Source organism: Triticum urartu, chromosome 2A, assembly GCF_056163025.1.
Source record: "Triticum urartu cultivar PI428250 chromosome 2A, HENAU_Tu73, whole genome shotgun sequence".
Lineage (NCBI taxonomy): Eukaryota > Viridiplantae > Streptophyta > Magnoliopsida > Poales > Poaceae > Triticum > Triticum urartu.
The window spans coordinates 533941041-533967775 of record NC_141874.1 but is presented as its reverse complement, the minus strand read 5'-3'; the positions used below and the strand labels follow the sequence as shown (position 1 = coordinate 533967775).

The 26735-nt window shown below is 47.0% G+C and overlaps 1 protein-coding gene, 1 long non-coding RNA gene and 1 pseudogene across 3 annotated transcripts; 1 reads left to right on the top strand and 2 right to left on the bottom strand.

The window, feature by feature from the left end:
- Positions 1–5375, bottom strand: part of LOC147985774 (uncharacterized) — a 29629-nt pseudogene extending 24254 nt beyond the window's left edge.
- Positions 5376–6094: 719 nt separating this feature from the next.
- LOC125538560 (uncharacterized) lies at positions 6095–9062 on the bottom strand. 2 transcript variants are annotated; one of them, XR_007296403.2, is made up of 3 exons: positions 8473–8971; positions 8138–8180; positions 6095–8042 (listed from the first exon to the last, which is right to left on the bottom strand). It is a non-coding gene; the product is annotated as an uncharacterized LOC125538560 (long non-coding RNA). The 2 variants fall into 2 exon arrangements; XR_007296413.2 differs by having other exon boundaries at positions 8138–9062.
- An 863-nt stretch (positions 9063–9925) lies between these two features.
- Positions 9926–17127, top strand: LOC147985773 (uncharacterized). The gene has a single exon (XM_087544269.1). The coding sequence runs from the start codon at positions 10079–10081 to the stop codon at positions 11345–11347; it is 1269 nt and encodes a 422-aa protein (XP_087400395.1). The 5' UTR covers positions 9926–10078; the 3' UTR covers positions 11348–17127.
- Positions 17128–26735: the final 9608 nt, after the last annotated feature.

Here is a 26735-nt window from a genome sequence, read left to right as displayed (position 1 = left end):
TCATAGATGGATCGTGGTGAAACCGTAGGAAATTTTTTGTTTTCTGCAACGTTCCCCAACAGTTTTGAGGGCTGAAATTGGGATTTCAGGCTCGTGCCCACGTCAAGAGGTATAAGGCCTCCGACGATTTTCTTAGCCTGCAAACTAAGGGAGAAAAGCTCAATTGTTGAGCTTGTGCTCAGATTGTCTGAGTACAACAATCATTTGAATCGAGTGGGAGTTGATCTTCCAGATGAGATAGTGATGTTTCTCCGAAGTCATTACCACCAAGCTGCTAGAGCTTCGTGATGAACTATGATATATCAGGGACATATATGATGATCCTTGAGATATTCGCGATGTTTGACTCTGCGAAAGTAGAAATCAAAAGGGAGCATCAATCGTTGATGGTTAGTAAAACCACTAGTTTCAAGAAGGGAAAGGGCAAGAAGGGATACTTCATGAAACGGCAAATCAGCTGCTGCTCTAGTGAAGAAACCCAAGGTTGAACCCAAATCCGAGACTAAGTGCTTCTGTAATAAGAGAAACAGCCACTGGAGCAGAATTACCCTAGATACTTGGTAGATGAGAAGGCTGGCAAGTCAATAGAAGTATATTGGATATACATTGTGTTAATGTGTACTTTACTAGTACTCCTAGTAGCACCATGGTATTAGATACTGGTTCGGTTGCTAAATGTTAGTAAACTCGAAATAAAAGGCTGCGGAGTAAACGGAGACTAGCTAAAGGTGAGCTGGCGATATGTGTTGGAAGTTTTTCCCAAGCTTGATGTGATCAAGCATCGCACGCTCCCTCTACCATCGAGACTGGTGTTTGCGTTGAGCATAGACATGATTGGATTATGTCTATCACAATACGGTTATTCATTTAAGGAGAATAATGGTTACTCTGTTTATTTGAATAATACCTTCAATGGTCTTGCACCTAAAATGAATGGTTTATTGAATCTCGATCGTAGTGATACACATGTTCATGCCAAAAGATATAAGATAGTAATGATAGTACCACCTACTTGTGGCGCTGCCACTTAAGTCATATCGGTATAAAACGCATGAAGAAGCTCCATGTTGATGGATCTTTGGGCTCACTCGTTTTTGAAAAGTTTGAGACATGCGAACCATGTCTATTGGTGTATATGCATGAAGAAACTCCATGCAAATGGACCATTTGGACTCACTTGATTTTGAATCACTTGAGACATGCAAATCATACCACAAGGGCAAGATGACTAAAAGCCCCGTTTTCAGTAAAATGGAACTAGAAAGCAACTTGTTGGAAGTAATACATTTTGATGTGTGCAGTCCAATGAGCGCTGAGGCGTATAGTGGATATCGTTATGTTCTTACTTCACAGATGATTTGAGTAGATGTTGAGTATATTTACTTGATGAATCACGAGTCTGAATTATTGAAAGGTTCAAGTAATTTCAGGGTGAAGTTGAAAGATCGTCGTGACAAGAGGATAAAATATCTATGATATGATCATAGAGATGAATATCTGAATTACGAGTTTGGCACAGAATTAAGACATTGTGGAAATTGTTTCACAACTAATACGGCCTGGAACACCATAGTGTGATGGTGTGTCCGAACATCATAACTGCACCCTATTGGATATGATGCATATCATGATGTCTCTTATCGAATTACCACGATAGTTTATGGGTTAGGCATTAGAGACAAACACATTCACTTTAAATAGGGCACCACGTAATTCCGATGAGATGACACCGTATAACTCTGGTTTAGAGAAACCTAAGCTGTCATTTCTTAAAAGTTTGGGGCTGCGACGCTTATGTGAAAAAGTTTCAGGCTGATAAGCTCGAACCCAAAGCGGATAAATGCATCTTCATAGGACACCCAAAACAGTTGGGTATACCTCCTGTCTCAGATTCGAAAGCAATAAGGGATTGTTTCTAGAATCGGGTCCTTTCTCGAGGAAAAGTTTTTCTCGAAAGAATTGAGTGGGAGGATGGTGGAGACTTGATAAGGTTATTGAACCGTCACTTCAACTAGTGTATAGCAGGGCACAGGAAGTTGTTCCTATGGCACCTACACTAACTGAAGTGGAAGCTTATGATAGTGATCATGAAACTTCGGATCAAGTCACTACCAAACCTCGTAGGTCGACAAGGATGCGTACTACTTCAAAGTGGTACGTAATCCTGTCTTGGAAGTCATGTTGCTAGACAACAATGCTACGAGCTATGGAGAAGTAGTGGTGGGCCTGGATTCCAAAATGGCTCGAGGCCATATAATCCGAGACAGGATCCATATTTAAAAAACAAAGTGTAGACTTTGGAAGTACTACTTGATGGTCGTAAGGCTGTTAGGCACATATGGATTTTAAAAGGAAGACGAACAATGATGGTAAGTATCACCATTAAGAAAGCTCGATTTGTCGTTAAGATGTTTTCCGACAAGTTCAAGGAGTTGACTACGATGAGACTTCCTCACTCGTAGCGATGTTAAGAGTCTATTGGAATTATATTAGCGATTACTGCATCATTTATGAAATCTTGCAGATAGGATGTCAAAACATTGTTTCCTCGACGATTTTTTTGAGGAAAGGTTGTATGTGATACAACCGGAAGGTTTTGTCAATCCTGCAAGATGCTAATAAGTATGCAAAGCTCTAGAAATCCCTCTAGGGACTGGAGTAAGCATCTCGGAGTTGGAATGTATGCTTTGATGATGATCAAAGATTTTGGGTTTATACAAAGGTTATGAGAAACTTGTATTTCCAAAGAAGTGAGTGGGAACACTATAGAATTTCTGATGAATATATGTTGTTGACATATTGTTGATCAGAAATGACGTAGAATTTCTGGAAAGCATATAGGGTTATTTGGAAAGTGTTTTTCAATGGAAAGCCTGGATTAAGCTACTTGAACATTGAGCATCAAGATCTATAAGGATAGATCAAAACGCTTAATGGTACTTTCAAATGAGCACATACCTTGACATGATCTTGAAGGTGTTCAAGATGGATCAGTCAAAGAAGGAGTTCTTGCCTGAGTTGTAAGGTATGAAGTTAAGACTTAAAGCTCGACCACGGCAGAATAGAGAGAAAGGACGAAGGTCGTCCCCTATGCTTAAGACATAGGCCCTACAGTATGCTATGCTGTGTACCGCACCTGAAATGTGCCTTGCCATGAGTCAGTCAAGGGGTACAAGAGTGATCCAAGAATGGATCACAAGACAGCGGTCAAAGTTATCCTTAGTAACTAGTGGACTAAGGAATTTTCTCAATTATGGAGGTGGCAAAAGAGTTCATCGTAAAGGGTTACGCCGATGCAAACTTTGACACTAATCCAGATTATTCTGGGTAGTAAACTGGATTCGTATAGTAGAACAGTTATTTGGAATAGCTCCAAATAGAACGTGGTAGCTGCATCTAGGAGATGACATAGAGATTTGTAAAGCACACACGGATCTGAAAGATTCAGACCCGTTGACTATAACATCTCTCACAAGCATAACATGATCAAACCCAGAACTCATCGAGTGTTAATCACATGGTAATGTGAACTAGATTATTGACTCTAGTAAACTCTTTGGGTGTTAGTCACATGGGGATGTGACCTTGAGTGTTAATCACATATCGATGTGAACTGGATTATTGACTCTAGTGCAAGTGGGAGACTGTTGGAAATATGCCCTAGAGGCAATAATAAATTGGTTATTATTATATTTCCTTGTTCATGATAATCGTTTATTATCCATGCTAGAATTGTATTGATAGGAAACTCAGATACATGTGTGGATACATAGACAACACCATGTCCCTAGTAAGCCTCTAGTTGACTAGCTCGTTGATCAATAGATGGTTATGGTTTCCTGACCATGGACATTGGATGTCATTGATAATGGGATCACATCATTAGGAGAATTATGTGATGGACAAGACCCAATCCTAAGCCTAGCACAAGATCATGTAGTTCGTATGCTAAAGCTTTTCTAATGTCAAGTATCATTTCCTTAGACCATGAGATTGTGCAACTCCCGGATACCGTAGGAATACTTTGGGTGTGCCAAACGTCACAACGTAACTGGGTGGCTATAAAGGTACACTACAGGTATCTCCGAAAGTGTCTGTTGGGTTGGCACGAATCGAGACTGGGATTTGTCACTCCGTGTAAACAGAGAGGTATCTCTGGGCCCACTCGGTAGGACATCATCATAATGTGCACAATGTGACCAAGGAGTTGATCACGGGATGATGTGTTACGGAACGAGTAAAGAGACTTGCCGGTAACGAGATTGAACAAGGTATCGGGATACCGACGATCGAATCTCGGGAAAGTATCGTACCGATAGACAAAGGGAATTGTATACGGGATTGATCGAATCCTCGACATCGTGGTTCATCCAATGAGATCATCGTGGAACATGTGGGAACCAACATGGGTATCCAGATCCCGCTGTTGGTTATTGACCGGAGAACGTCTCGGTCATGTCTGCATGGTTCCCGAACCCGTAGGGTCTACACACTTAAGGTTCGGTGACGCTAGGGTTATAGAGATATTAGTATGCGGTAACCCGAATGTTGTTCGGAGTCCCGGATGAGATCCCGGACATCACGAGGAGTTCCGGAATGGTCCGGAGGTAAAGAATTATATATAGGAAGTGCTATTTCGGCCATCGGGACAAGTTTCGGGGTCACCGGTATTGTACCGGGACCACCGGAAGGGTCCCGGGGGTCCACCGGGTGGGGCCACATGGGCTGTAGGGGTGTGCGCCTTGGCCTATATGGGCCAAGGGCACCAGCCCCAAGAGGCCCATGCGCCAAGAGATAAGGAAAGGAAGAGTCCTAAAGGGGGAAGGCACCTCCTAGGTGCCTTGGGGAGGAGGGACTCCTCCCTAGCCGCACCCTTCCTTGGAGGAAGGGCCAAGGCTGCGCCCCCCCTCCCTTGGCCCTATATATAGTGGGGGGAAGGGAGGGCAGCCGCACCTAAGCCCTGGCGCTTCCCTCTCCCTCCCGTGACACATCTCCCTCCTCCCGCAGCGCTTGGCGAAGCCCTGTTGGAATCCCGCTACTTCCACCACCACGCTGTCGTGCTGCTGGATCTCCATCAACCTCTCCTTCCCCCTTGCTGGATCAAGAAGGAGGAGACGTCGCTGCTCCGTACGTGTGTTGAACGCGGAGGTGCCGTCTGTTCGGTGCTAGGATCATCGGTGATTTGGATCACGACGAGTACGACTCCATCAACCCCGTTCCCTTGAACGCTTCCGCGCGCAATCTACAAGGGTATGTAGATCCACTCCTCCCTCGTTGCTAGATGACTCCATAGATTGATCTTGGTGACACGTAGGAAAATTTTGAATTATTGCTACGTTCCCCAACATATACTCTTATTCCTCACCCCAGTCCATCTGTGCGCTCCGCCAGAAGCGTTGTAAGAAGCCATGCATGCCTGTAAAAAAAGTATGCATGCAACGTAAGATTACCAGTCACTCTGCGTGTCCCAGCCCACTGCCGACGATTGTTTTTTCCTGTAAAAAAAGTTTGCATGCAACGTAAGATTACCAGGCCCTCTGCGTCTCCAAGGCCACGTCCACGATGCTTTTTTGGGAACCACCGGTGTAAGGAAAGTACATGCAAACGTAACAAGGTTGCCCCTAAAAAAGCGTAAACAGATTATGTTCCACTAAATGAGCTACGATAATCAAGTTTACATTCCACTAATTCAGCTCCAAATAGTCACTCACGCAGAAACTGGCTACCGATGAAAGAAAAATTTAAGTCAAGAAAGTTTTAATACATTTGACTTGTTAACCCTTTTGTATACCACTGGCTTAAGAAATTTGGAAGTTGACTTGTTAACCCTTTTGTATCTCACGCAGAAACTGGCTACCGATGAAAGAAATTTTTAAGCCGAGATGAAGTAGAAACACATTTGACTTAATCACCCTTTTGTATACCACCATTGGATTAAGAAATTTGGTTCTGACATGAAATAGGAATGCCAATGTGAAACAAGAATATCTTACTTCAGTGCTGCTGCTTGCCATTGACTTGAACAAAACTAGAACATGATGTTTAGTCAAAATGCTGATGTATACAATAATAATATCAACACACGGTCTAACAATTTGAATGTAAAATAATCCAACTCAAAAAAATGAACTGAATGTGAAATACATTATGCCAGATAAGAATTCTAGGTGCCAAATACATTATGTCACAGAAGAATTCTAGGCGCCATCATAAAATAGGAATCCTAACATAAAAGGCACGTCCCGGTGATTCCAAAGCTAGGGACTCGAGGGCATCTAAAATAGATGCTGCCATGCACACTTCTCATAAGATGGAGTCAATCTGTAGTACCAGCGTGTCCTCATTTGCCAAAAAGCTGGAGTCAATCTGTGCAAGAAACTACACAAGGCAGACTGAACTATTTCAGTTGCACAATGCTTCGGTGATAGACATGTTGATTCCTTTCAAAATGCCATAATCTAGGCTTAATTACTTGAGATAGAACTTCAGAAGTTATGCATTTCTTGTCCCAATGGTGAATAGTTGATATCTGAAACGGTAGCAATATTCTGTAAGAAGCATCCAAATAGGATATGCAAAAATATGGATAAGGAGAAAAGCAAAGCTTTAGTTAGAAGTTCTTATGTGGCATCACTTTGTTCTGCATCTGCCCATGGAAACTTCTTCGGTTTCCTTGTCACTTGCACATCAACAAGTCATTGATGATGATTGTCTGCAGAATAATTCGTTAGGATAGACCCACTCACCACATCTCATAAAACAATACCAGAAAATTAGGAACACGTTATCCATGTAACGTAGAGAGAGGAAGAATTATTACAGCTTCCGCAACGGCAAGACTACAAAAAACCACAGTATGAAGAAATATTCGTCCTTTTTTTATTCCAACCAAAATGATCTAGTCAATTCTTTTGATAATAATTTCAATTCAGAAAAGAATGACCATGCCGCCCACTGAATCAGGCCATGTTCTGCCCAAATAGACACATAATTGTCTATTTTGGAACTATTGAGTCACTTGTAGCTTCTGGCCTAGTGTCGAGATGACAAAATGAAAATGATCAATGGCATACTGGATACGCAATTTATGAACAAGCATGAATAAAATCATGCAGACGAATCAATTTTAAGCAGAACCAAGTAAATGCATGTCTATGGCAGTCGTAAAAAGTCGGGCACTAAAATAATTATACTTAAATGGACAACACTGCAAGATAGGAAAATCAGTTGAAGATGAATAAAATCAATGCCTTACTGCCGAAAGAGCATGTAGATTGGTTTTTAGAGACGCCACCACCTGTTCCCAAATCAACTGTCAGCTCTATATTCCTCTCCTTGCGTCATCCATATCGTTCCGCTCAACTCAATAGTGTCGGAACTCGTGGTGGCAGAAGGTGCACGGTGCACGGGCAGGCGCGTGGCCGCAACGCACGCGATCGCCTACTCCTCCCACAATGTCTCACTATTCTATGCTGCTTCTGTTGCTGATGCCCATGGGATGTTGCAATCCTCTAATATAACATGTATCTGCCTTGGGAAGTTGTGATTGACATTGCAAAGCAGCAAGTTTCAGAAGAAAACGAGAAGGAAAGGTTCATGTAGCCACGAGGCCTTCTAGTGTCAATGAGATTGAATTGTTAGTCATTTAGCCATGTATACTACACAAAACTCTTAGCTTTAGAATATGATAAAGGAGTAACTGAGTGCAACTGATCATCACAACAGGAACCTAAAATTACATTTGGCAAAATAAAAGGCATCATGGCTCAATAAAAAGTTGACTGGTGTCAAACATACATAAAGAGAGATTCTAAAACACCAAGACTTACATCAGTTATATTTGGAAAAAAATGACTTACATCAGTTATGACAGAGTTAATATGAGCACCAGGAAAAACATCACAGGATCAGAATTTAAATCCACAGAGAAACCGAAAGTGAGAGCTATCTATGTAACGGCATTGCAGTCAAATAAAAAAATTAGGAGCAAAAACCTCACGTATTCCCATGATGTTCTTGGTGTTTTTCAATGAGAACTGGGCCTGGAAAAACATTTGAAATTATAAATTAGTTAAGAAAAAATTATGTTGTGGCTAAGCATGTAAAAGGGTGAATTATGTTGTGCAAAGTTCAGTACTTTGAGAACTCCCCTCCTTTCCTACGTTGTGAATCTCCGAACTCTGTTACATGAAAGAAGACAAACGTACATAAACAGGTGGAGTATTTGCTCATTCTTTGCCCTGGTTCTAATTTCCAAATAGGCGTACATTAGTGGAAGCATACAACCATGTGCTAGCCATACTAAATTCTCACGGAATTAACAAGTTCCACAAATTAATGTCAAGATATGTTCCCTGAAAAAGTTGATACGCTCACACATAGCTAAATCACCCCTTTCTAATCGCTCGCAGCTCCAGATCCGGAGAAAAAAAAATGAAGGCGGGAGAAGAGGCTAAAGACTAGAGCATTAACCTTGTTCGGGGAGGAGTTGGAGGTTGGGCCGCCAGCGAGTGGTCCTTGAGGACAACGGCGCCGTGCGGGTGGTCAGGCAGGACGGATACAGACACGTAGTAGTATAGGCCAGAGGCACTAACGCTGAGGAGTCGGAAGCGACTCTGTTCGCATCCATGTCGCCGTCGTCGGAAGCCAAGTCGCCGCTAAAGAAGGGGCCATGGCTGAGCTTGCCTCACAGATCTGAGCGGTGGTGGGGCTCCAAGCACAAAACAAAGGCTACCTGGAGCGTCGCACGCCGCCGAGGCCACCCACGGTGGTTCCCTACACCGAGGCCACATCGTAGGCCGTCGAAACCCATGGCTGCTGGCCTGCTGCCCGCTTGCCGCCGGAAACTCCAGTCGTTCGCCTCCGAAAGTCCGAAACCGCTTGCCCCACGACCTAGCCGAAGGAGGTGCGCAATGGATAGAGCTCTTTTTTTTTTCTTCGACGGAAGTGGATAGAGTAAATGCCAAAACGAGAACAAAAAGAACCGTCACGAGTAACACCGTAAGAAAAACAAATAAAAATACAGTACATCGGCTGAATGGAGCAGCCGTGGTGAGGTTTGTGCGCTGAGCCGCACCGAGCTCTGGTTCGGTCGTTTGACCAGGGTGAAGAATAATAATTCTTCATCCTGGGTTGTTAATAGACTTTCTCTCTCTATATATATTATGATATATAGCATATACTTTCTTCATTCCGAATTACTTGTCGCATGTATGGATGTATCTAGATGTATTTTAGTTCTAGATACATCCATTTCTGCGACGAGTAATTTGAAACGAAGAAAATATTTAAGGCTAGGGAAGCGGGCGGGGCGGGGGGGGGGGGGGGGGGTGGACAGTGGATTTTTGCACTTCTGTTTGTCGTGTGTTTTGGGGGCTAACGGGTTTGCTAGTCAGCCCGCTAAGTTTAGGCTGGCGCACAACCCAGAAGATATAGGATAGGCGCACGGGGGAAGGAAGCAACATTTGACCTGAAACCATTTTGAAAACAGATGCTTTTTTGGGTGAGTCAGGCCTGAGTAATCAGCAGGACACGTGTCAAACCATGACTGGAAGAAAAAACATCCTAAAGCAAATAGAAAAACAGATGGCTGATGATTATACACTCCTAGATTTATCCCATGTAATACTCTACCGAATTTTACAATTTCCTGTATTTTTTGGCCTTTTTCTCCTTGTTTTCCGAGGTATTTCGCGGAAAATAGGAAATTCCGTGCCTGACGGGTCAGCGTGCCTGGGTGTGCCGCGTGCCGGCCCATCCGTGCCGTGCCTGGGCTGCTACCTGCAGCACGCGGGCCGGCGCGGTACGGCCCGGCTATTAATCATGCCATTGTGGGCCGGGCACGATTGCGGTGGGCCAGGCCGGCCCGTTCGGCCAGCTTTGTACTGAACATGTATGCGCGATAGCTTAGCTAGGGTTTCCGGACACTCAAAAAAAAAAAACCAAAAGAGCTCGGGTTTCCTCCCACCAGCTTGTCGCGCCGTCTCCCGTCCTTGTTCTTGTTGCTTCAACCCCCCACCTACCCGTCCCCAACCTAAGAAGAAGAAATCCAAATCTTGGCCTCTAGGGTTTCCATTCCATGGCGGCCGCCTGCGTCCTCGTCGATTCCGCGGCCTACATCGACGACACCAACGACAGCACCAACGGCAGCACGGCCCAAGAGTTTACCAGTACAGGCAATCGGATCGTGGTTTCCTTGTGGCCTGCTTCCCCGCCGATCCCATCCCGTCTCACCGTGCACGGCAAGGAGATGCATCCCGGCCATGACTTCTTCCAGGAACCCAAGATCCTTTGCGCGGCGGACTGCTTCTTTGTCCTCCGCATCGCCATCGGCCGCAGCCCCCCACCCAGATACATCACACAGAAGATGAGTGACTACTTCATCTACCAGCCGGCTAGATCCACAGGTCCGTCGCTCACGCTCCTCCCTCATCCTCACCCTCACTTGTTCGAAGACGATGAGGTTGGCGTCCTCCGCCGCGGCGACCACTTCACCATCGCCGTGCTGTCTCAAGCCTCGTATTTCAATTTCGTGCTCTACCTGTTCAAGTCCGAGGACTGGTATTGGACCTACAAGGAGGTGCTAGTGGACCCGCCGCAGATACCCTTCCCGATGCCGCTCCCTCCTGACCATGGCCGCGGCCACTTTCAGCATGTTACCAACTCGGTCATCACCATCGGAAGCAGGGGGGCCATTGGCTGGGTTGATCTCTGGCAAGGAATACTGTTCTATGATGTGCTCGGTGACAATGAGGACAAAATCCACCTTGTGACGCTGCCGGTAAGGCCAGGAAGCCACGGCGGCAAGGCGCTTGATTGCTGTCCAAAGCCTTACCGAAGCGTTTCTGTCGTGGGGGATTGCCTCAAGTTTGTTGAGTTGGAACCCTCCGGCCATCGTCTTCCTGGTAAAGACCCTGAAACCAGGGGCCCCAAGCTCAAAATTGATGACTGGACACTCACCACATATACCAACTGCAAAATCACCGGCGATCCCGAGGATTGGAAACCCGACTTCACTGTCAATGCATCTGCCATCCAAATTGACGCAACAATGCGGTCCGTATTGCTTCGCTGTGGAATGCTGCTGCGTAAGACTCACAACAGTAGTGAGGCTGCAGAGAGAAACTTGCAAAATCTCTGGACATGTCAGCCTGTTGTCGGCCTGAATGATGAAGGTACTATTGTTTACCTCATCACCAGGGTCAAATTTCAGCACCCTAAGGCATGGCTTCTTGCTGTTGACATGGCCAACAACCAAGTACGAGCAATGGCTATGATTGAAACTGAAAGGAGCACCGCCTTGTCGCTCAACTATTTTCCTTGTAGGATCTCATCTCCAGCTAGCTGAATGCATGGGACGACTATGCCAGGTAATTATATATATTATAGCGTCAAATTAATGCCATGTCCTGTGATTACTTGTGCAAGCTGCAACCGCTAAGATAAACAATTTCTTGCCAAATCTGCAAGACTTGCAATTGTTAACCACTGAGGCCAATGTGACATGTTTCTTTTCAAGTGGCAATGAATTTCCTTAGAATGTTAGGTAACCGAGGAAAATTAACATTGTAGTGATATACTGATGTAAAATCAACTATGTAGTGTTTTCTGTCGGTCATGTCCTAAGTTCTGTCTCGCTTGAGGATTGTTGTAGTGCCTTAAGTGTGTCATTATTTCCAAGAAACCAATCGAACACTTGAGTTTATTTACCTACTGAATTTCACTCTCAATTAGAAGTGGAGTACATGACAGTTGTCCAGTGCCATGTCAGAACTGGTCAGAACGATACTGCAGTAGAGAACATATGGTTGGGGTCCACCTGAGAACAATCCATTGGAGTGAGATGCCACAAGAAGGTTATTCTCATGAAATTTGTGGCTTTGCGTTGCGATAATTTAGTCAAAATTGGATCTCTTGATTTGACTTGGATGTGAATGGAGCGATCAGATAGTGCTTGGGCAATGGTCTCTTTTCTTCCACAAGAATGACAGAACTGAGTAGGCTCGATATGTTTACTATGAAGGACAAAATGACATGGGATAAATTTCTTGATGACCGCCCACCAAAAATTACGAACCTTAGGTGGAACAAGCATTTTCCATAGTCGTTTCCAGTGACTATTACTAGCTGCAGAAGAACTGGATGCAATTGAGTTTGGTTTCGCTGCCAGGATGTCTCATTCATGCAGATCTGACAGTAAAATTGCCATGTCTTTCCAGTTGCCATGCCCGCATATCCTCCTCTAATCTTCCCAACGGCATAAGCTTGATCATCGCACTGTCAACAGGAAGGAATTTTGATTTGAGGGATTCGGTATTCCAGTCACCTGATATGGGATTAATGAGCTCCTCAACTACCACTGCTGTGGCCGACGGTAATCTGACAATGTGTTTGTAGTTCATGTTTCCAGGAATCCAAGGAACCTCCCAAATTCGAGTATCCACACCGTCCCCAATCCTCTTAATGTGAGCATGGCCGAGGGCCTCCCCCCCATACAGGATAGCACGCCAAGTGTGAGGAATTCCTTTTCTTTGTGGCTTCCGAAAAATGAGTGCCGTGGTAGTACTTAGTTCTAGCACAAAGGGATTCTGGTAGCCACTAGCCGCCAAGCCTGCTTGTCAAGCATTGAACAGTTCCATGTCTTTGAAACCCATACCCCCATCAGATTTTGGGATCGCCAAGTCAGCCCACTTTTTCCAATGCATCTTTCTCTTACAGCCTGTTTGGTAAACACTTGGGCAAGGAATGGGAGTTTGCACAAGGGTATTTATGAAGGGATTAGGCATGGGAAGTAGATTTTTACTCTCATTTCCTTGTTTGGCATATGATGGGAATTGGCACGGGATAGAACTCTTTTTTTTGCGGGTTTAAAAGAAGTTTATTCCAAAGTAACAGGCTTACAGTCCGCTAATACAAGATTATGAATAAAGGGGGGTGGCCGTTGCAACCAACAAGCGGTGCTACGAGCCGTTCGGGCATAATTAGCAAGACAATGTGAGACCATGTTCTGTGATCTCATGATCTTCACTGGTTTAAACTCCCTCTGCAGCGTGTAATTCTTGATCTCCCTGACCAATTGACCATTTGGTGATTTATCAAGTGAGGCATCAGTCATAGAAGAAAGGGCCACCATCGAGTCCGATTGTACTAACACCGGAAGGTTAGACCATTCGATAGCCATAGACATTCCAATCTTAATAGCTTGAATTTCCGCCTCGAGAACACTGTTACAGTAGAATAATAGTTGACATGATGAAAAAATGACAGAGCCCAAGTTATCCCGTAGGATCATGCCTCCTCCCGCCGAGCCCTCTTCCGCTGAATAAGATCCATCCATAGACAAGGCAAGCCAGCCAGGTGGTGGTGGCTGCCATGGTGTATCCGGCGGCACTGCCTTGATCGGTAATGGCTGCAATGCACCCTCCAAAGGCGATTTCCCTCTGATAATTTGCTCTGTGGTGAGATTGGCTGCATTGCGAATAGAACTAAGATAACTACACAGAAATGTCTTAGACGTTTCAGCTAGAGGGATTTCTTTACCATGCGATAATTCATTCCGCAAGTACCAGATCCTCCACAGTAGCATGATGATCATATCCCATACCTCACTAGTATTTTGATCCAATAGATTCAACAACCACTCATCCCCCGTGTGCACAACTTGCTCCTTTTTAGGTATGGACCAAACCTCTTTCATAGTATCCTAAAAGTGACCGCATTATCACATGTGACAAGTGCATGGAACGAGTCCTCATCATACTTACCACAGATTGTACAAGTCGCCCTGTGAGCCAAGTGCCGCTTATGCTTGCTCACCGCGGTGGCTAGTGCCCCTGAAACGGCCTTCCATGCTACTGTACGCATACGATGCGGCACGGCCGCATGCCAGATCAAGTTCCACACTCGCCGGTTGCCGTCCGAGTTGGAACTAGAGGCTGCCGGCGCAAAGACAATATCATGTTCCTCCATAGCGAGTTTATAGGCGCTACGAACGGAGAAGCACCCTTTCGGGTCGGGATGCCATGCAATAAAATCCTCCTGCTGCCTTGGTGATGTCCGGATATGTCGTATTGCTGCCACATCAATAGGGAAAAAGTGTAGACTCAACAAATCCGCCATCCAAACACCATTGCCATCAAGAAAGTCTGACACTCTGTTTAGTCTACAATTTCGCTTAGGGGTAATGGGAAGGAACGGAGTTCCTTGGGGAATCCACGGGTCCCTCCAAGTACGAATTGACCTTCCATTACCCACCGTCCAAATAAGACATTTCTTCAGCAACACCAGACCGTGCTCAATGCCTTTTCAAACTGCAGAAGAATTCCTTGAAAATACTGTATCAACCAAATTACCATTAGGGAAGTATCTAGCCTTCAAGAAACGAGCACATAGACCATCTGGTTTCACAATCAACCGCCATGCTTGCTTGGCCAAGAGTGCTTGATTAAAGGCCCTCATATCCCTAAAACCAAGGCCTCCTTTCTGCTTTGGAAGAGTAAGCTTGTCCCAATCAACCCATGCCATCTTTCTTCGACCATTCTCAACTCCCCACCAGTATTGACGCATCATTCTTGTAAGATCGTCACAAACTGAATAAGGGAGTTTGAAGACACTCATCACATAAGTGGGAATTGCCCGAGCCACTGATTTAACTAGATGATTCCCCGCGCGTTGCGGCCGGAACATCTGCATATAAACTGATGTGAATATTATTTTTTACTATGGATTATTGAATCTTTGAAGTTTGCAATTTAGTAATTCAAGGAATATTTAATTATTTCACAAAAAAGAGGCAAAAGGAAGATTGATGAGGAGTTGTCAAACAAAAAATATTGGTGCCACTCAACTGGAATCCAACTCGACTCATATCCACAAAGATAAATATTGCAGTCATCAAAACGATACAGTCAATACTAAATTATCCCCCGAAGAGCCATTGTTATGTTCATCACGCCATTAATCATGGACAGAAATTGCAAAATGCAATAACTGAGAAAAACCTAAAGACCTACTATATGGTGAAGTGGTGATTAGATCTGATAAAAAATCAACAGAGTTGTAGCCTCCAAAATATGAATAAACATGTTCAAATTTGATTTGTTGCCTCTAAAATCTGAATAAACATGTTCACAGAGAAGGAAAAATGAGAGGAAGTAGGGGATACAAATAAATACAACATGAAGTTAGTCTTGTGTTTATATGTGGACTTCTCAATGGCTGAAACCTACTGTCCGAGAACAACAACAACAATCATCATTCCTGAACGTCTGCAAGAATGAGCCTAGAATTAAACCAATCAGTCAGGAATTCACAATGCATCCGAAGCAAACAACTGGGCAAGCAAAAAACATCATATGTTCGTGTGCATTACTAAGCAGAACTACCACATCGAAATAATAGCCAAGGAGAATAGCTTACAACCATGTCCGTTGGTGCTAGCGATGTCTGATGGAGATAACTGAATAAAAATGGAAGAGGCAAGCAGAACTGTAAAGACCCTCTCCTCTTCCTCTCCCAGCGTACACTATGTTGTTCGCTCGCTGAGCTCCACACCAAAGCAAAGGGAGGAGGGACCAAGGGGACGGGTAGTGGCACGATCCTTGATGGCACTGAAACGGTGTGGGGTGGGTGCCGAGGGTAGTGCCGGACGGTCAAAGCCGGTGCGGACGATCAGATATGGTTGGCCAGGCAAAGCCAATGAGGAGCACCAGAGGCGCTGCGGGCATGCGGCGGCGCCATCTAGGCGCAACGTCGTGGCAGGCCGAAGTTGTAGCGAGGAGTAGTGAGGCGCAGCGGACGTGCATCGGCGCCGTCCAGGCCTGACATCATGGCCAAGCGAAGCGGACGTGGGGCACCAGGGACGCGCTGTAGGAGTGCGGCGGCGCCTTCCAGGCATGGCGTCGTGACTTGGCGAAGATGAAGCAGGGCAGCAGGGAGGCGCTGTGGGCGTGCGTCAGTACCGTAGCACCGTCGACGTTGAGGCGCGGCATCAATATCCATCTCGGTGTGGTGATGAGGCTAAACACCTCCGAGTTCAATTCTGGTGGAGACGACTCAATTACAAATAGGAGAAGAATGAGATGTGTAGATCAAACACCGTGTTACCCATGCATCGGGCCCTTTGACTACTCATTTACTATAGAAGATGGAAGAACAAACAACCAAGGGACAGCTGATCCTTTCCCCTATCCCATAAATAAAAGTGTTAGTGGAAGAACAAACGATTAATGATTAAGTAAAAGTTGTGTCGCACTATTTTTTTTCTGAGATGGAATGTGTGGGGCATGTGGGGTGACGTGGATAGCTTGCATGTGCAGATAAATTAGATAGTGAGGATGAACTTCTTAAATATATAGGATAAGGACGTGAATTTTTGGGACATGGTGGCACGTGAGGATGTTATCCTGATAGATGATTGCTGCTAGATGATTCGTACTTAATATAGCGAATACACATGGATAAGTGAGCGAATACACAACGTTAATAAAGTAGACGTGGGCTAGCTATAACTGAATTTAATGCAGAAAGACTGGTGTGTTTATGATCAGGGTGCAGGGTGGCAGGCTACCCATCAGTGCAATTAACATTCGTGACCTGGGCGGTAGTAAATGAGGCATGTTCTTAGTTAAAATTACTCACCCAGCCTGCGGTATGGAGTAGTGCAGTTAGTTCTTCTTTTTATTACGCTAGTAGATTGTTTAGTGCACTCATAGTATGGATTAGTGGAGTATTAATGTCACTCATCAAAGAAGCCTAGCTGCAATATTACTGGCACATTGATTAAACATACATTTATCGTCTAGTACAGTACTACTAGTACATAGATCATCGGCCGAGCAAACGAACTTAGCTGCAACCATGATAAACTTGCTCATATATATTTTGGTAATTAAATACAGCTTGTAGATATTTTCATATTGTAAAGTTCAGTTAGAAATTCGTGAGTGTATTTTGATGTCCCTAATTTGTTCACAAATGTGTATTATAATTTTTGGTTAACATCCAAAGTATGATTGTAAAGCTGAGATCAAAACCAAAGTCATATTGGTGATGTCTCAGTATTCTCTATTAAGCCGTGTAAAAGTATATCTTGATTGTCCTATTAAATTTTGCCTGATGTTCTGTTAATTGATGTACTTTCTTTATTAAGGTTGCATTGTATTTTTCATAATTCGAGTTAACTATGAAGAATGAACCAACTGATTTTTTTGGGTAAGAAAGTGATATATCTAAGGAATTCGGTTGTGCGTCATAGTTCAATACAGCTTAGTGCAGATAGCCCTCACACGGCATGGAGCTGCGTCCCCTACCTAAACGCCATGGTATTTGGCTTATCGAAGGGATCAGCTGGTGGATAGAAAAGGGAAGAGAATGTAGTCCGTCATTAGTGCAGGTTAGCATTGGCCAGCTGCTCCACATAAATAGAGAGTAACTCTCCTATTTAAAATTGTGGGTCCGGTGTAGTTATTGATGTCTGGCATACATAAGTTAATACTATCATTATGAAATGCTGAAGCATTTTATACATGATTATTGGTATGTATACTGCACGCATCTTGGAGGAATGAGTGGTTAAGATTACAGCCTCGCGTGACACTATGTCCACTCGTGATTAGGATAAGAATCTCTTTGCTAGAGGACGCCATATATTTCTCGCTCCAGTCAACTAGCCTCTTACTTAGTCTCGCTTGAATAGTTTGAAACCGTCCTTTATGCATTCTGCCCGTAGGCACTGGCAACCCAAGATACTTAGGATCAAATATTTCCTGAGTGATCTCCAAAATACCCATTACCTCTTGTGAAACCGTGCTAGGGCAATTCCCAGAGAAAAAAATGGAACACTTCGACGGATTTATCAATTGCCCAGTAGCCGTCGCATACATGCTCAAAACATCCTTCACAACTGTAGCTTGCTCAGCACTTGCATGAAAAAATAAGAGGGAATAGTCTGCAAATAGTAGGTGGGATATTGCCGGCGCGTTTCGACAAATAACCACCGGCTCCAAAGCATGGTCTGCCATTGACTCGTTCAACAATGCAGAAAGAGCATCAGCAACAAATAAGAACAAGAATGGGGACAATGGATCACCTTGACGTAAACCCCGGGATGGGGAGAATTGCTCCAGAAGTTTGCCATTCAACTTAACAGAATATTTCACTGATGAAACACATTCCATAACAATAGAAACCCATGTCGGTTCAAAGCCCCACTTTAGAAGAGCTTTCTCCAAAAAACTCCAATCAACACGGTCATAGGCCTTCGAAAGGTCGAGCTTGTAAGCACAGTATGGAACATCATCACCCCGGATGGAATCAATATAGCGAACACACTCAAAAGCAATGATCGCATTGTCAGAGATAAGTCTTCCCGGAATAAAAGCACTTTGATTCGGTGAAATAAGATCATCAAGTAGAGGCCGAAGCCTATTAGCCAGGCACTTCGAAACAATTTTATAAATGACATTGCATAAGCTGATAGGGCGAAAATTCTTGAGATCAGAAGGATGGTCTACCTTAGGAATCAACACAATGGAGGTGTCATTAACCCCAGCCGGCATAACACCTGAATCAAAGAAAGATAAAACCGCCGCAATGATCTCTGACTTGAGACAAGTCCAGTTCCTCTGGTAGAATCTTCCAGGAAAACCATCTGGACCGGGAGCCTTAAGAGGCCCAATCTGGAACAATGCATCAGACACTTCCTGTTCAGAAAATTTAGCACATAAAATATTATTCATCGCGTCTGTCACTCTAGGCTCGATGCAATCTAACACCATGTCCGGCAACAAGGTAGGGTCTTTAACGAAGACCTCCTTGTAATATGAGGCTATCATACGCTCCATCTCCGAAGGCACAGAGCACCAGGAACCATCCTGTCTACGTAGTCTCTGAATATGATTTTTTCGTGCCCTCCACACTGCCCGTCTTTGAAAATATTTGGTATTTCGATCCCCTTCTTTCAACCAAGTAATCCGAGATCTTTGGAGCCAAAGCATCTCTTCCCGGTACAACAATTCATCCAGTTCGTAATTTTTTGCACGAATCACCTCCATGCTAGCATGTGAAGCATGCATCTCCTCTAGCTCACGTCGGAGCTTTTCAATATCCTTAAGAACATTGCCAAATTTAACCGCACTCCACCTCTTCAGATCTGACATTACCACCTTAAGGGATGTAGCAACAGTGCCCAGGTCTGCAGCTGGCCTCCTTTTATTCCAAGCCTGTTGCACTATTTCCGCCAACACCGGGTCACATTCCCAAAAAATCTCGTAACATGGGCTTGCAGTACGCCGAGAATTATCCTGTGTCCCACGCGCACGCACCAGCAGTGGACTATGATCAGAACGAGAGGTCGTGAGATGCACGACCTGCGTAAGAGGAAACAAAACCTTCCACGCATCATCGGCACACACTCGATCCAATCTAACCATGACATTGCGGTAACCCTGCTGGCCATTGTTATATGTAAAAGGTGCTCCTGAAAAGCCCAGGTCCAATAGTTCGCAAGTCTCTAACACATCTCTGAACACATTCATTTGAGTCTTAGCTCGAGTAGACCTTGATAAGTGCTCATGTTGCCACATGACCTCATTAAAGTCTCCACATACAAGCCATGGTTCAGCCGAAACGGCTCTCAATCTGGCAAGGTGTTCCCACATCAAATGTCTATTTTCGACTCTTGGTTCACCATACACATAAGTTGACCTCCAACTATTGCCACTGCCATGATCCACCACAAAACGTCAGTGTATCTGTCACATTTATCTAGTACATCCACCTGTAGGGACTCATCCCAGAACAAAGCGAGTCCTCCACTCAATCCATTGCTATCAACACCAGAAAAGCCTCTCAAACCCAGTCTTTCTCTTAATCTTTGCACACGGCAAGCAACTTGTCTAGTCTCACAGAGGAAGACAAGCTTGGGGACGTTGGCTTGAACGAGCGCCAACAACTCACGAACTGTCCGGCAGTTCCCCACCCCCTGGCAGTTCCACACTAAGTGATTCATTGGGCCTGGCGGCGCTCCATGTCAGAGCCCGCCAAATTTGCCAAGTCCATTGTTATTGCTTCATTCATCCTGTGTCTCTTACTATCCTATAAGGTAGAGTCATCCCCATCCTCCTTCTCACTAGAAAACGCGGGATCAACAGGAACAATCACCTTTCCATCAGTAATCATTAGGAACTCTCCTGGCACCTGTACTCCGTCCTGCTTCTCAGATCCCAAACGCCTCTTTGAGGAACTCGAAGAAGGGTCAACACCGCTTGGGGTTCTAACAGGGCTCGACACGGTATCCTTCAGATCATCGTCCTGTGAATCATACTCCTTTGTCATGTGTATACCTCGGCCACCCGCACCATAATCTTTGCCACGAGTAGCACGTCCTCCTCTATTGCCGCCTCCACTTGTAAAGTACTCGTCCCAGCGAAAATCAGTGGCGATCAAAGTAGGTGGGTATATGACGTCGTTCGCTGCATGCACACCGTTTCCATGTTCCTTCGTCACATGACTGACTAAACCACAAACGCCACAAAACATGGGCATCTTCTCATACTCAAAATCAAAAAACACTTTCTTCTTCCTCAAGGTCAGGCTAGCACATCTTGTTAGTGGTTTCCGCACGTCCAAAGTAACACGCACTCGGATTCCACCTCCTTGACCTTTCACAGAACGATCGTCCACGAACTTCGCTACACCAGCCTTCTTGGCTAGCTGCAACACAACACTCCCAATACGCATCTTCTCTTTAAGTCCCATCACACGAACCCAAGCTTGATATGTGAACAACTCCGTTTCCTCTGGATCGGACTGTTAGGAGCAGAGTAGTGGGGGAATCGATCTACTATTCATACGGTGGCAATAAGTCTGATACAAGTTGGATTACAAGAATCAATGGCGAAAGGGAAACTAGGGTTCGTGCCGCCGCCGCCGGTTCGGTGATCCGCTGGATGATGAGGAAAGAGGGGCGCGGTGCCTTAAGTAGCTGGAGTAGTTGGGCCGGGCCGGTTGTGCCACTCCGGGCCGAAGTAGCGCGAGTTGCTGCGTCGGTCGCGGCTGGGCCGTGCCCGCGTCTCGCTGGTCGGTGGGGTCGAGCCGTCAGGGACGTTAACATCCCCTCCTCCTTGAGATGAGGCTTGTCCCCAAGCCTCCGCATGAGGGAAACGTGCTTGAAGTGCTTGTCGATCCTCCCAGGTGGTGTCGAGTGCTGCGCCCGCTGACCATTGGACTTGGACTTGCTCGATCATGATCTCGTTCTTCTTGCGCCATCTTGTTTGGAGAATCTTGATCGGGATCGCCGTGTCGCCTGCGGCTGCTGGTAGCATTGCGGATGCCGTTGTGCCTGGAAGTAGCGCTTGCCAAAGTTGAGACACATGGAAGACCGGGTGCACTGCTGCGTTAGGGGGAAGTTGCAGTTTGTAGGCGACGTCATTGATCTTGTCGATGATCTTGAACGGGCCGTAGTACTTGTAGCTGATCTTGTGGTTTGCTCTTGGGGCCACCGAGGTTTGGATATACGGCTGCAGTTTCAGAAAGACTTGATCACTGACCTGGAATTGACGAAAGGAATGCTTCTTGTTCGCCTGGTCTTGCATGATCTGACGCGCACGATGGAGTTGTTGTTGAATAAGGTCTTGCATCACTGCCCGTTCCTCGAGCCAGGTTTGCAGTGCTGGTATTGATGACGAAGTCGATGCCGTGATCCCCTAGTGCCTTGGTTCCCTTCCAAACATGGCCTTGAACGGTGTCATTCCTATGGCAGAGTGGTGGGATGAGTTGTACCAGAACTGCGCCAAGGGTACCCAAAAACTCCATCGCTTCGGGCACGCTTGAACGAAACAACGCAGGTAAGTTTCGATGCACTGGTTCACCCGCTCAGTTTGGCCGTCCGTCTGCGGATGATTCGCCGTGCTCATGCGCAGTTCCATTCCTGCATATTTGAACAGTTCTTGCCAAAAATGGCCGGTGAAAACTGGGTCACGGTCAGATACAATAGCCCCTGGAAAACCGTGTAGCTTATACAGTTGTTGCATGTAGAGGACAGCTACTTTGGCTGCTGTATAAGGGTGAGCCAGGGGAAGGAAGTGGGCAAACCGGGTCCTTTTGTCGACCACCACGAGCAAGCAGTTGTATTGCCCTGATTGTGGCAAGACGTCCACAAAGTCCATGGTGATTAGATCCCACGACTCTTTTGGAATTCATAATGGCATCAACAGCCCCGGTGAAGCTGTGCGGTCTGGTTTGGCTTGCTGACAGACCTGACAGCAACGCACACACTGCTGCACATGCGCCTTCATCTTGGGCCAGGCAAACAGCCTGCGGATGCGTCGGTAGGTCACCGGGAAGCCGGAGTGGCCACCCATTGGGCTGTCGTGGAAAGCCGTGATGATGCGCTGCTGCATAGCTGTGGTTCCTCCCAGCCAGATGCGGCCCCGAAAGCGGAGCAGCCCATTCTGTAGTTGGAATCATCCTTTTGGATCCTCGTGAATAGCCAGTTGCTCGAGGAGTTTCTGCGCTTGAGGATTGGTGTTGTAGCTGACGAGAATATCTTCGAGCCATGCTGGTTGGCACACGCTGATAGTGTGCAGCACTTCAGTTGTTGTTGCTCTGGACAAGGCGTCCGCTGCTGTGTTCTCGGTCTCTTTTTTGTACTTGATGATGTATCGGAGTCCCAGCAGTTTAGTGAAGGCTCGCTGTTGCCATGGTGTCGAAAGCCTCTGCTCTGTCAGATGCGTCAAGCTACGTTGATCAGTAAGGATTGTGAACTCAGCATGCTGGAGGTATGGGCGCCACTGGTCGACGGCCACAATGACTGCCAAGTACTCCTTCTCATAGGTCGAGAGGCCTTGGTATCAGGGGCTCAGAGCCTTGCTCATGTAAGCGATCGGGTGACCCTCCTGCTGCAGTATCGCCCCAATCCCTTTGTCACATGCGTCAGTCTCGATCACGAATGGTTTGGCGAAGTTGGGCAGTGCCAGAACGGGTGCCTCGATCAGATGTTGCTTGAGCAGCTGGAATGCTGTCTCGGTGGCCGGCGTCCAGACGAACGGTGCCCCTTTTTTGAGAAGATTGAACAGCGGGTGAGCTATGATTCCAAAGTTCCTGACGAATCTTCGATAGTACCCAGCGAGCCCCAAGAAGCTGCGAACCGCTTTGACATCAGATGGTGTCGTCCAGTTGGACACTGCCTGTATCTTAGTAGGTTCCGTGGATACCCCACGGTCGCTGATGACGTGCCCTAGGTATGACATGCTGTGCTGGCCAAACTCACACTTGGACATCTTCATGCGCCATTGGTCCCGGCGCAAGAGATGCAGAACTTGTTGCAGGTGGTTGATGTGGTCGCGCAGAGTCTTGCTGAACACTAGGGTGTCATCGAAGAAGAGGAGAACACACTTGCGGTCGACTAGTTTGAGTGTGGTTGTCAGAGCTCCGTTGAATGTGGCCGGTCCACCCGCTAACCCGAAGGAAACCACCAAAAATTCATAGTGGCCTGAGTGCGTCTGAAACGCGGTCTTGTACTCTTCACCTTCTGCCAAGCGAATCTGGTGATAACCCGAGCGCAGATCCAACTTGGAGAACCAGGCTGCACCATGTAACTCGTCCAGTAATTCTTCAATGATAGGTACGGGGTACTTGGCAATGTAGGTGATGGCGTTGAGATGTCTGTAATCGATGCAGAGTCTCCACGTTTCGTCCTTCTTCTTGACGAGGATAGCTGGGGAGCAGAAGGGGCTGCTGCTTTTCTGAATAATCCCTTTGCGAAGCAGTTCTTCTACTTGAGCATCAATTTCCTTTTTATGCTCTGGCTTGTGTCAGTAGGGCCGAATGTTCACAGGCTGGGCTCCTGGGATGAGCGGAATCTTGTGGTCACAGTCGCGACGTGGTGGTAACCCTTCTGGTTCTTTGAACACATCAGAGAATTCTTCCAGAACTGCTTGTATCTCTGGTGAGTTGGTGATGCTGTTGTTGTCCTCACTGGTAGTCGCGTAGATCAGCGCCATGTGAGTGATTGCACCGGAGTTGCAGAGTTGTTGGAGCTGGAGGGCGTTGATGACCGTGCAAGTCGAAGAATTAGACTCGTGCCCGCGGAGACGAATCGGGCCCTCGGGTGACGGAATCTCGATGAGCTTTGCACACCAGTCAACAGTCATGGGACTGTGCTCCTCAAGCCAGTCCATGCCCAAGATTGCGTCGTACGTCCCGAGTGCCAGCACCTTCATATTCGTCGTGAACTGGTGGCGTTGAGTGCACCATTGACATTGTGGCACACTTGCAGAGCAGGCGAGCGCTCCTCCGTCGGCGACGCGTACTTGATACGCGCGGGGAAGAGGATGGACGCCCTGGATGTTTGCCGCCAGCCGCTCATTGATGAACGAAGTGGTGCTGCCGGAGTCGACAAGCATCAACACTTCGCACCCTTGGATCCACGCGCGCAACTGGAATGTTTTGTTCGATACGCCCCCCGTCAGGGCCGGTTTGGAGATAGCCATGACCACTTCTTCTGGAGCGGCCTTTGGCTGTGTTGGTGCTTTCGTTGCGTCGATGCCGAAGAGCTCTAGAAGTTCTTCGACGACATGGAGTTGGACCGACGTGGGGCACGTGTGGTCGGGTCCCCAACGCTCGCCGCACTTGAAGCACAGCCCTCGCGCTCGTCGGTAGTCGCGCAGGGCCTTGAGCTTGGTGGAGTCGGCTCATGCGGTGTCCGTGCCGCGGCGATCCGCGGCTGGAGCTGGTGGTGTTGCGCGCGCCGGTGGAGGTGGTAGTGGCAGCGGTATGTTGAGCCGTGGCGACGCGTCGGGAGGGAGCGTTGGCGTAGGGCGCTGCACCTCGGCGCGGGCGTTGTCGGCTACCTCCTCCTGGAGCAGCGCCAACGCACACGCTGTGTCCAAATCAGGCGGTCGTTGAACCATGACCACCGCTCAGATATCCGCCTGTAGCCCTTCCACAAAACGAGTGAGAAAATAAAATGGGTGAATCGAATTGGAGTAAGAGCTCAAATGATTAATGATCAACTCAAAGCGCTCAATAAAATCAGCTACAGTAGATGTCTGTTTAATGGTGTAAAATTGCCGAATGAGCAGTTGATGGTGATCACGACCGAATCGTGTAGTTAACAGAGCCGAGAAGGATTCCCAATCGAAGCTATTGAGCTTCTTTTGGACTGATTGCAACCAGACGGCCGCAGCCCTGGAGAAGTTGAGGGCGGCCATGGGAACCCAGAAGGTTTTGTGAATACCAAACATGGAAAAGTATTGTTCACACATTGCTTTCCACATGTTCGGGTTTTCACCGGAAAATTGAGGAAACGAGATGGAAGGGTGGGCTTGTCCCAACCCCGCAAGCATTTGACTAGCATGTGCAAAAGGGGAAGATAAGATCTCGATCTGACCATTGGCCGGGAGTGGCGGCGGCGTCTGGAACTACACCGCCGACCCCTCTGCTGCAGATGGAAATCGCCGTGGTCCTGAGACCTGTGAGGGGCGTCCTCATCGCCTCCCGGCAGGCCCAACTTGTCGGTGGGCATCGCGGGCGGTGGCGCCGTAGAGCGCAGCGACGGCGCGCCCCCGTTGGTGTCGGTGGTGGGGTTTGGGCGCGCCTGCTGCAGAGCGGTGACCGCGTCGCCCAGATCGGAGACGCGGCGCTCCAGATCTGGCCGCCAAGCGACGAGATCATCGAGACGGGAGGTGACTGCGGTGAGGGCCGCGGTGTTGGCCTCCATCGTCACCGTGAGCTTGTCGAGGTAAGCCTTCGCTGTTGGGTCCATGGCTTCGATGGTGAGGCGGCCGTGGCGAGTCCCTCTTGTCTCGATGAGATGAGCCAGATCACTAGGAAAGTGGTGGATTTCTGGCGACTGATACCAGATGTTAGGAGCAGAGTAGTGGGGGAATCGATCTACTATTCGTACGGTGGCAATCAGTCTGATACAAGTTGGATTACAAGAATCAATGGCGAAAGGGAAACTAGGGTTCGTGCCGCCGCCGCCGGTTCGGTGATCCGCTGGATGATGAGGAAAGAGGGGCGCGGTGCCTTAAGTAGCTGGAGTATTTGGGCCGGGCCGGTTGTGCCACTCCGGGCCGAAGTAGCGCGAGTTGCTGCGTCGGGCGCGGCTGGGCCGTGCCCGCGTCTCGCTGGTCGGTGGGGTCGAGCCGTCAGGGACGTTAACACGGACCAACCATCATAGCCAGCCATCAAAACTGGGTAGTTACGAAACAACCAAGGGCCATCTCTCATCACCCGTTCCCAATCTGCCAAGCAGTACAGTTGCATAGAAAACAAGTTATCCTTGATAGCCCTAAATTCAACCTCCTGTGCAAGATTCCAGGTAGAACACATAGCACCAAAAAACGCGCCATGGCTGAAAGTACGTGTAGTGTGGATCCTTGCCAAGGCCATGAACTCCGCGTCTTTCTCCAACTCCTCTAAATCCTCCACAAGAACGACATCTTCTTCCTCATCTTCACGCAGGTTCAGAAATTTGAGCTTTTCACCCAGATCCCCGGGCTGGGAAGAGGGATCGACCCCGCCAGAGAAGCTAGCCTCGCTGACCTTCTTCCCTGCCCCCGACACATCCTTTGAACCGCCGCCAAGAACGCCCTTGCCTGAACCGCCGCGAACATGTGATGTGGCAGAAGTTTCGCTCGCCATGATCCACTGTCGAACAAGAACACCTCCCTGAGGCCTGACGATCTCCTTATTAGGTGGTAATCTCTCCCAGAAGGAATCGGGACGAGGAT